General features: G+C 51.3%; 4 protein-coding genes across 4 annotated transcripts; 3 read left to right on the forward strand and 1 right to left on the reverse strand.

Moving 5' to 3' along the window:
* Positions 1 to 2,566: 2,566 nt before the first annotated feature.
* Positions 2,567 to 3,942, forward strand: ACET3X_001111 (uncharacterized protein; the record flags this gene model as incomplete). Its single annotated transcript, XM_069446366.1, has 7 exons — positions 2,567 to 2,587; positions 2,639 to 2,863; positions 2,923 to 3,125; positions 3,189 to 3,277; positions 3,333 to 3,494; positions 3,550 to 3,773; positions 3,829 to 3,942. 7 exons carry the CDS (start codon positions 2,567 to 2,569, stop codon positions 3,940 to 3,942), a joined length of 1,038 nt encoding a protein of 345 aa, XP_069311353.1.
* A 517-nt stretch (positions 3,943 to 4,459) lies between these two features.
* Positions 4,460 to 5,267, forward strand: ACET3X_001112 (uncharacterized protein; the record flags this gene model as incomplete). The annotated part of the gene is made up of 3 exons (XM_069446368.1): positions 4,460 to 4,932; positions 4,986 to 5,078; positions 5,129 to 5,267. The coding sequence occupies 3 exons, from the start codon at positions 4,460 to 4,462 to the stop codon at positions 5,265 to 5,267; spliced, it is 705 nt and encodes a 234-aa protein (XP_069311354.1).
* A 563-nt stretch (positions 5,268 to 5,830) lies between these two features.
* ACET3X_001113 (uncharacterized protein) lies at positions 5,831 to 7,060 on the reverse strand. Its single transcript, XM_069446369.1, has 2 exons — positions 6,807 to 7,060; positions 5,831 to 6,752 (listed from the first exon to the last, which is right to left on the reverse strand). The coding sequence occupies exons 1-2, from the start codon at positions 6,929 to 6,931 to the stop codon at positions 5,939 to 5,941; spliced, it is 939 nt and encodes a 312-aa protein (XP_069311355.1). The 5' UTR covers positions 6,932 to 7,060; the 3' UTR covers positions 5,831 to 5,938.
* A 639-nt stretch (positions 7,061 to 7,699) lies between these two features.
* Positions 7,700 to 9,734, forward strand: ACET3X_001114 (uncharacterized protein; the record flags this gene model as incomplete). The annotated part of the gene is made up of 5 exons (XM_069446370.1): positions 7,700 to 8,124; positions 8,198 to 9,092; positions 9,147 to 9,528; positions 9,576 to 9,640; positions 9,729 to 9,734. 5 exons carry the CDS (start codon positions 7,700 to 7,702, stop codon positions 9,732 to 9,734), a joined length of 1,773 nt encoding a protein of 590 aa, XP_069311356.1.
* Between the last annotated feature and the right edge of the window lie 364 nt (positions 9,735 to 10,098).

A 10,098-nucleotide genomic window follows, 5' to 3' on the forward strand; every position in this document is an offset into this window, starting at 1 on the left:
AAAGGTAGTCGAAGGGCTGTCCGCCAAAACAGCTGCCGTATTCAGCAAAGTCGTCCGCATATCGTTCATCGTCATCCTGCATCTTCATGGATTGTTCAAGCTGTACGTTCGAGAACACCGACGCTGTCGGCTGCGAGGTCGCGCTGCTAGAATGAGAGGAATGTCTAGAAAGCGCGGGGTAGAAGAGTAAACTCGGAAACGAAGGTTCATTTGCCTTGCAGCGTGCCGTGTATGCAGCCTGGCGGCATAAAAGACCATTTCAGGCGCCCGCTGGGACAGACCCGAGTGTTAAGACCGACACAGATCCAAGTCCGGAGGTCATTTCCAAGCCGCAAGCATGCTGCCATACCGAGGTATAGAAAGAGCAATGTAGGTAGGGGTCGTGAACACGAAGAGGCGTTCGTTGCGCGTTCGTCCAAGAGAATCTGGTCAAGTAACCTGAGATCGCAATAACGGATACGGTGACAAGCGAATGAGCTTCTCGCACTCCGCACGTGGGTGGGCAGGTTCGAGATACCTGCATCTCAGCCACCACTCGCGCTTACACGGGGATGTCGTATCAACGCTGTGTATCGCTGCTTGTGATTTGTGTCATTCTGCTTGCCGCGCATGGAACTGCCCATGCGTCGTGGCGCAGATTGGATGCGAGCGACGGAAACTTCTTTGTTCCCCAGGTCGCGTGGATAATGCAGAATAGACTCTGCGCGTATGTTTTTGCTTAAGAAGCATCGTCGTAACTTTTCGCTAGTACTTACAATCCCTTTCTTGCACCAGTCATTGCCATAGAGAGTGTAGTAAGTCCAAACGGGATCTTTCGTGTAGACATGATCGCGAGATATGATGAGGGTATGAGCGATTACTCAGCAAGGAGCTTTGACCATGTCGTTTCTCATCTCGCCGGCAGTCAGCATCAACTCTTCCTCAACCCCGTCATCTATTCTGCCACTGCATTTGTCGAGATCAATACCTAGGAGACGTTACCAACCCTGTTTACAACTGCATGGATGACTGGGTCAACAGCGTTCTCTATGATTTCCCTGCTCTTTCACTGTGGAAGCTTCTCCACCGCGGATAGGCTCGAGAGTAGGTAAGAAGGCGAGGGCGTGGTACCTTGCACTTCTGTTCCAGGATTATTTGCGACATTCGACCTTCGACCTTGCGCTGTCTCAATCTCTTTCATTTGGGAATCTCCACGCATATTAACATGACGTGGAAACCCGATTATTATTCTATAAGGTTTGTTGGCGCCCTGTCATCTCCACTAGCGCAAAGCCCCTGAGACTGTCCAAGCCATAGTGTGGCGCCATCCACTGGATGGTACAGTACCCTCCATTTTAGACCAACACAATGTCCGCGAGTCCGTTGGTCCACTCTGCGAAGTTCACTAGTTCTAAGCCCGATAGTTGTGGCATCTGGGCTGTTCGAGAAACAAAAAAAATTGTCATTACGCTACACAACGCCACACAATGCCTTTATCGAACAGAACACCAAGGATAAATGCAATTAGGCTCATGGCATGTCAGAGGTCCGCCACACGTTCTTAGTCGCGTTATCTGTGGGTAGTAGGACCGACGTCTCCAAGGGAAAGTGAACCGCGACGGCAAGGGACTGTTTTTCGATAAGAGGCGACCCCGCGACGAAGCCAAGCCCTCGAATCGCGATCAACATTTCCTGCGACTCAAGCGTGGGTCCCTTTCCGCTACCAACTCGACTCATCAAGATACTGGCGCGTCTGGGCAAACGCCACGAGGGCTTTCCAGGAAAATCCTGTCGCGTGCGATAGCTTCACGACAAGCGCACCCAGGACGCTGTGGTACCTGATGGCTTCGGCAGTAGCCTACCACGCTTCTAGCACAGTCCAGGGCTCCCATTTGCAGCTTGAGGTCCTCGAACCGCTTCCGGATTTTTCTAGTGCTGCCTAGGCTCGGTAGCGAAGTTTCATTGCGCAGCTTCGGCAGTCAAGAACGTTGAGGCATTATGCCTGCCAGACGGCACAGGCTGCAGAACACGCGGCCAGGTTCGAGTAGATGCTGGACAGGATGAGGTTTGCCGTCGCCCATGTCCAAGACACTACGTGGTATAAGGCGACATGCTGAAGCTGCTGACTATACCGGGACATGCGACGCTCGGCAGAGCTTCATAATATATGGGTGGAAGTTTGCCCAGCAGCGTAAATCCGTTGTATATAAGGTGCCGGAGCTTTTCGCCCGTCCGGGAAAAATTCCCGTCTTAACGCCAATAGGCTGCGAACCGCGGAGCTGGTTGATCGACTAATGATCATCACGGAAGGACGACACTACCAGCCGCTTGGAACTATGCGACTCATGATACTGATGTGCAGCTTTACACGCCGGAGCATATACCACCAGTCGGGATCCGCGATAAAGCTGCCCTTTCGTGAGATACCCTGACCCTTGTCTTCGCGCCGCCCGGTATATGCAGGTGTCAACATGCCAAACAAACTCAAGTAGAGCCACAGTCGTCTTCACATCCACTCTTCCATCTGACCCCAGTGGGGTGAAGCAGACCCCGCCGGCCACACACGTACTGGCTGTTGCTCTCGACAATGGAGATCATCACTTCCATTGTAAGATGATCGCATATGCCAATAACATGAAATCTCACTTACCTTCCGCAGGTTATCCAGGGCATTCTGCTCGTTCTAGCACTAGGCGTCACGATCCTACGATGCTGGATTCGTCTCAGTGTAGAGCGGCGCTCACTCACATTACCCGACTATCTTGTGTGGGGAGGGATGATTTGTGCGCTGGGCTGGTTTGCTTGCTCTACGAAAGCGCTCTACGTTCTAATTGACCATCCTCTGGATGAGGAGACCAGAAGCGATTCTGTCGTATACCTAAAGGTATGTTGACGAAGTGCCATGTACGACGGAACATATGGACTGATTGATTGTGGCTCTAGGTCGTATTCGTGTCTATCTACTTCTTCGATGTAGGACTGTATTTCCCCAAAGCTTCGCTCGTCGCTTTCTACTGGTGGTTGATTCCTCAAGGCTTCAGACGTCTCCGAATCGCGGTTTATGTTTCTACCGCGATTGTGGCCTGTGCTTTCCTCGCCAGTGTATTGATGGATACCCTTGTTACACCAAGGATATCGGATAACTGGTACGGCCAAAACAAGATCACCAAACCTAAGTGTTCTTCTAGCTAACACTGACTTTTCATAAGGTCTATCGAGAACCAGCTCAATTCAGCGTGGAACACTTACTCCAACCTGGTAGTCAACTGGGCGCTCAACTTCGGCACTGATCTTCTGTGTAAGTGGTTTTCCAGTCGCTTCGTAGGGCGTTAGCTAAGCCATGGTGAAATTAGTATTCGGGTTACCATTCTTCATCTTCAACTGCTTGAAGCTTCGTAGACGACAAAAGATTGGTTTGGTCGGTATATTCTCTCTTGGCGCAATCACGATGGCAATCAGTCTCGCCCGGTTCATTGTCTACAGCATGGACTATGACGTCGCCGATGCAGACGGAAGTAAGTCACTACCGCGTCTGGCCCATTCTTTTGACCATGTTTAACACACGTATAGACCTATGGTGTACCGCGGAAATGTGCACAGCCGTCATTGTCGTCTCACTACCATCCCTGAAGTCGCTCATCATCAAACCAACGACTAACAACACGTACGACCGCAGCAATTCGGGATATCTTCAAGCCGGGTCTGGTAAGACTATTGGTAGCAAAGGCAACGGGCATAGTTCGCGTGTTCAAGGGGGAACGTTGGACGATGATGAGGTGGAACTTACCTTTCTCGTAAGAAATGCTCCTGTACGAACTATATCTGGGACATGCACTAACCTCGCACCAGGACCGAAAGGCTAGCCCTACACCAACTGGAGCTACTGATGAGACAAGGGTGCAAGATGGAAAAGATGGCGTGATAGTCACCAAAAACTTCACTGTCACTAGGAATGTGTTGTAGAGTGAGGTATAAGAAAATACCACTCTGCACACAAGTGTGTTAAAGAACGGAAGCAAAATTGTGAAATCAAAAATATAGCTGTTGAAACGCAGCCACCATGGACCTGCGTATCGTGGAAGGGTACAAGCCACAAGCTCAATGATCCCAGATCGAATGCTTGCTTTGGTATTCGTGCACACCGAAGCAAATAGAGGACAGCTGTTCTTCCTGGTAGCCTGGACCGTATGGTAGCTTCTCCCAAGCCACTGTGTACACTGAGCATGGCTTCTAGGCCGCAACCGTTGCAATGGGATGCCTTGTTTCTGATAGCTGTCTGTCGGTCCTGAAATGCTCTCACTTCTTCTTATTCGTTTTGGGCTTCCAGTGTCACATGCTTTTCTACGCCCAGCACTTGTCACAGCCGCATCATGTCGAGAGTAAGAAGAGGGCTTATCTGAATGAATACCAAATTGGAATGCACAAAAGTGCAATCTTGCTAGCACTAACATGGTAAACAGCGCAAATTTCAGATATGAAAATGTGCATAGCTATGGACGAGAAGTTGGCGAGGTCATCACCCGTGGTGACCGTCCGTGCGGATATGACGGCGAACGGCGAGGAGGCGGTGCAGCCGCCGAACCAGCGCCTTGCTCAGATGACCCACGCACCCACCACCATCCACCAACTCCAGTTCTCTCCTGCTGGACGCACGCCAGCGCTCCAACGCTCCACGCCGTTCCTTCCACCACCCGCACCGACCACTGCACCCTCGACTTTGCGCATATCCACGACGGTCTACGGACGTGTTCTGGATGCCGGCGATATGACGCCCAGTAGCTGCCGCCTTGTTCCCTTCTCGACTCTGCTGTTGGCTTGGCCGGGCTTTGTGCTGGCCGGCGACACAATCACATCCGGAAAGATCAAAGTACAGCTGTTTGCTGCGCCCTCGTTTTTGAGCGAAGTCAGCGTAGACGCGTATAATAACCAGTGTCTGTCGTTGGATAATAATCTGTACGTTGTACCTGTATCGCGGCTTTTGGGCGGTTGGGCTGACTCGGGAATAGCATCGATGGGCGCGTACAGAGCATCCTGGTAGGCGGGCATGATGTCGCGACCGTGTTGCAGAGAGATGACTACTGGAGTTGTCGCTTCTATGAGTAAGTGGTGGATTGGGTTTCGAGGGGGCTGACAGCTGACCGTCTGACAGCAACTATGACTGCAACGGCGACGACGATATGGATCGATACCTCGCGATTTCCGACGGTACAAACAACTTGGGGAGCATCGGCTGGGGAACCAAGATACATGGCCTAAAGTGCTGCAATCGTGAATACTACGATGATTGAGCGAGCGAGGAGCCACTACGAGAGCCGAACACGCGCAGCGACACGTCTCACAAACTTGACCGTATCGGACGACGAGTGTCTCATACGACATAGCTTCGACATCGACACATGAGTGGGAAACCTCGGTCGCGAAGCCGAAAAGGTAGCGGGGAAGCACAAGCGCACGCGGTGCATACGTGTGCCAAGCGCGCCGCGCGAGCTGATCAAGCACATAAGCATGGAGCATGGCAGCCGTATACCGAGAGCATGCAGCATTCGGTGTAGCGATGGGATTGGCGTTTCGCGTTGGGTTCTGCATCCACATAGGACAGGTGACAACATGGGCGTTCGAAGTGCTCGACGCCTACTTTAGTGCTGTACCAGTACCGAAGGAATCTAAATCCATATCAAGTTTAATCAATTACTTAGCTATATGTTCTTGTTCATCGATGGTTTGCACAAGGATGACTCATGTTGTTAAGGAGTCACCATACGGAAAGGCACCTCCCCCCGTGACGATATCTCGGTTCTCAGCCGTACAAGTCATCTCAGACCCAAGCAGCACTGTGAGAAGTATGCAATCACTCGTCTATATATCCATTCATTCGTGCCATCGTGAGCACCTGGGTATCTCCAGCGCAAAAACCAGCCGCTAAACGCCATGCCATGTAATGCTTCCACACTCATTGCTCCTACAAATCGATCAAGTCCGGCGCCTCTCCCGACCCTACGCCCCGGAGAAGGACTATCATATTCCCAGACGTACACGGCTCGCCAATCTTCTCGCTAAACTTCAGCAGCCGTCCGCCCTCGACGTGGAATACGCGTAGTTTCTCCTCCTCGCCGCCACCGCGGTTATTCACGTTTTGCACCTGCAGTGACTTGGCCGCCATGTCTAGCACGCGCCCCACAGTCCACTCCTTGTTGTAGAAGAACTTTCCCGTTGGGTACTTCGCCTTTGTTGTATCAGCTGATGCTTCGACGTGGAGGTATATCCGCTTCTCCTGGGGTACGCTAGCCTCGCCCTTTGCTGTCCGCTTCAGCGCGTTGAGTTCAGCTTGCGCCGAAGCTGCCGCCGACGACGCTGAGCTCTTTCCCATGCCCAAGAAACCCGTCTTCTTGGGTGCAGATCTCCGCTTCTCGTCATCCTTCTTCTTCTGTTCCGCCCATGCTTTTAGTCTTGTGAGCGCGGTTTGTGTACGTGCTTGCACGTAGTTTTGCGGTCGCGCGCCGATGGGTGTGAGGTTCTTGCAGTCGTGGTCCTCTTCGAAGCGGTGCTTCAGACAGTATCTGCGGTTACATCGTGCGCAGTGTACACCTTGCGCGCGAGCGGTATCGATTAGTGTCTTGCACGACGGGTCGGCGCACTGTTGGTCGTGGTTGAAGACGGTCGGTTTCGGGGTGGATAGCGACGAGTTCTGGTTGTTCTTGGCTCTTTGTCTCGCCCATTCGCCTTCCTTGGGGCACTTGTGCGCGTATTCGGTGCGGTGGTCGAGGCAGAATTTCCTGGAGTTGTTAGCATGACGCCGCGTTTGAATGCTTTACGTGTCATGTACCTACCCGTGACAGCTCTCGCATCGGAACGGTAAGAAGTCCAATACGTTGCAGTACTCCATCTGGCAATGCGCCCCAATAGCCTCCAAGTCGCCCTTCATCTCGGTATAGCTCGATTCGTTGGTTGCCATGTTTGTGGCAGAGACAACGACAATATATAAATAAGTCACAGACAAGAAAAACGCTAGATAGTTAACAAAAAAGGCAGAGGTAATGTGTAATAGACAAGCTGAGCAAGCATGAGAAGCCTCGAGAAGGCTGCTTAGGCTACCAAGAGCTTACGATTGTCGCCGCGCCATCTTCGGAAGGCGATTCCGACGGAGGGCAATGGCGCTAACCATAAATTTCCTAGCGCTAGGGTCCAGTCTGTCGTTACCTCGACCACATTCATCACTCCTTCTCCATTGTTACATGTAATCTATCTCGAGACAACAGAAGACTGTTGTGTTCCAATACCGATTGATGGCTGGTCTATAATCTTGGCTCCAGGACGAAATCCTAACTAGAACTTATCTTTTTCATCAGTCTCGTGACAAGGCTCTATGTCAGCCTCGTTGGCACTCCCTTCTATATTTACGCAATGGCAGGTCCACGTATCAGGCCGCATCCGCAAGTCGCTGCAGGCTGATCTGGCTATCTTGCGGAAGTCTTGTTCAATTTATCCAGGCAGGATACTACCAGACCTCCTCATGAGGTAGAGCTTACAGCAACACATGGTGACCATGCTTGGCAAGGGCTTTGCACATGTACATGCACGAACTTCATTCGCTGAGACTGATGTCAGTCTGCATTGTCGGTCTGCCTTATCAATCTGCCTTGTAAGTGCATATGAACCTATTGACCCAGGCTGCCCCTCGTTTCTTCCTTCTTCCATCGCAACACTTTGGCACGGCGCAACGATGGCGGAAGTAGTAGCTGCTACAGCTGCTATTGTCCAGTTTGTGGATGTGGCTCTTCGGCTTTCGTCTTGTCTGGAACGCCTTTTCTCAGACGTGCGCAACGTGCCGCGTCGTTTTCTTCAACTGCAGACCGACCTGCGCCAGCAAATCGAGATTGCCCAGCGGATACAAAACGATCACGTACCCGGTTTCGCAACAACAGTGTCGCCGTCGGCGCTTGACCCGCCTCTAGTTGAGTACATCAGCCTTGCTGAGGAACTGAACAAGGCGCTGGAAGAACTACTTACCCGCAAGAACGATGGAGTGCTGCAACGGGGCTGGAGTGGTTTTTGTTCCTCCCGCAAAAAGGAAGAAGTAGCACATATATGCGACCGTCTTGAACAAAAGAGAAGCGTTCTGTCCATGTGGTTGAATGCAGCAAATCTGTGAGTTGGACCTCTGAGCAGAGCAGAACCTGGCTGCAAGTGACCAAACACCACAGCACTGACTAGTATGCAGCAAGCTCTCATCAGAAACCGTGGCGACTACCGATCAAATTCGAGTCGACATCGGACAGACATTGACGCTTGTGAAGACAGTCGACAAGACCTCGGCCACAGCCGAACTCAACACAGCACGGCTACTACCTCACGTCCAACAGATCGACCGAAACGTATCGACCGCTTCCGAAAGAACCGAACGAATCATACAAGACCTTCAGCATCTGAAGTCTCAGTCGAGGAGTCTCTTAGTAGACCGCGACGTGAATGCAACAGCACAGGAATCAAGCCGTCAGACGACGGCAATGGTTCTCTCAAACACTGAGCAAATACTCCGGGCTATCGAAAAGCTGGGTTCCGACTTTGACAGAGCCAGTGTAGGTACACGTGATGGTTTTGCCGTGGGTAAACAACGCGTCGACTCATCAGACACCCGAACTCAACGAAGCGCCATGGACCGTACTTCCAAACCTCGGAGATGCAGGTGTCGAACCGTCGGTACTGCGCGCCGCTGGCAGCCGTTGTCTATTCTTCGGTTTACTCGAACCTTCCGGGCGCAGCATTTCTCATACTGTCCGGACTATCGCATCTCGGAACAGAGCCTTGAGATTACCATGCAACTTGTTCCTCCGATTTGGCTCTTTTCACATACTGTCAACCTCAGTACTCATGTAAGGAACTGGTCGACCATGGGACCATTCTCGATAAGTCCGATCGTTGTTGGCACAAGCAGGCTTGTTGATCCAATGACCTCGCCTGCATTTCGTGCGATAGCGCGTACTATTGATGAGCTTTGGGATAATGGACAGCATCATGTTTCTATTCCTCGGCTCCAAAATACGCTACAGGCTCTATTCAACGACCACGAAGCTTCGGCTCTCGACACTGACAGCAATGGAGACACCATACTGAATGTACGCTAGTTACCGTCTTGCAGCCTATGTAATCTTGAGCTGATTTTATGATAGAACATCACCCGCATTTTCGTTGAATTTCCCGCAATCGTCTCATGTCCTGGAGATGAATACATCAGCCTCATTCGTTTTTTGTTAGAAAGCGGTGCCGATCCAAACGTTTTGAGGACCTCGAAGCCCTCTGATAGGTCAATCTCGTATCTGGACAATGCCGAAGGCACTATATGTGACCTACTCACACAGCCCATCGCGTTTAGAGTATCGAATTCAATGTTCGGGGATATTTCAGAGTTTCTGCATATTCTCGAACTGGTCACAGATGCTGGGGGTCATACCTCGAAACCCTCCGGATTTGAGAAGATAAGCTCGACTTACAAATGCAGTAATTTTTCCAGAGAGATCCAGTACCTGAATATTTTTGAAGACCAAATTGATAGTAAGTCCTGTAGTTGACCTGATCGGATTCAATTGCTGATGTCTCAGTTTGGGACCTCGGCGATCTTGTGCCAATGATCCTGCTGCAAGATGAGAACCAATTTCGGCGGGTCGTACGAAGGGCTCAACTCTCAACCATCAATCATAGATCATCTGTCAATGGGCTTGCTCCGATTCATTTCGCGATCTTGTGGCCCATAGGGCTGAAGATGTTGCTTGACAGAGGTGCATATGCGAATCCTGAAGACACGTACGGCCGACGGCCTATACATCTTGCCGTGGCCTTAGGTATATCCAAATCCGTTCGATACTTGCTCAGCGCTGACTGTGGACTCTTTACTCCGCCACATGATCATAGCTTGTTGCAGCATGCATTGATATTATCGAATCCGCAAAAGTCGGAGATTTTGCACCTGCTGATTCCCGCGCTCATCGAACGCCACACACGCCTTATGGATATAGCAGTTGCGTTGCTGCCGTCCTCCACTCTATCCAAGCTGAAATTGGCGCCTGGGCAGCGAAACGAACAAAGTGCGCCGTCCATAATTGAGGCGTTATTGTCGCACGGTAT

Source organism: Alternaria dauci, chromosome 1 (assembly GCF_042100115.1).
Source record: "Alternaria dauci strain A2016 chromosome 1, whole genome shotgun sequence".
NCBI lineage: Eukaryota > Fungi > Ascomycota > Dothideomycetes > Pleosporales > Pleosporaceae > Alternaria > Alternaria dauci.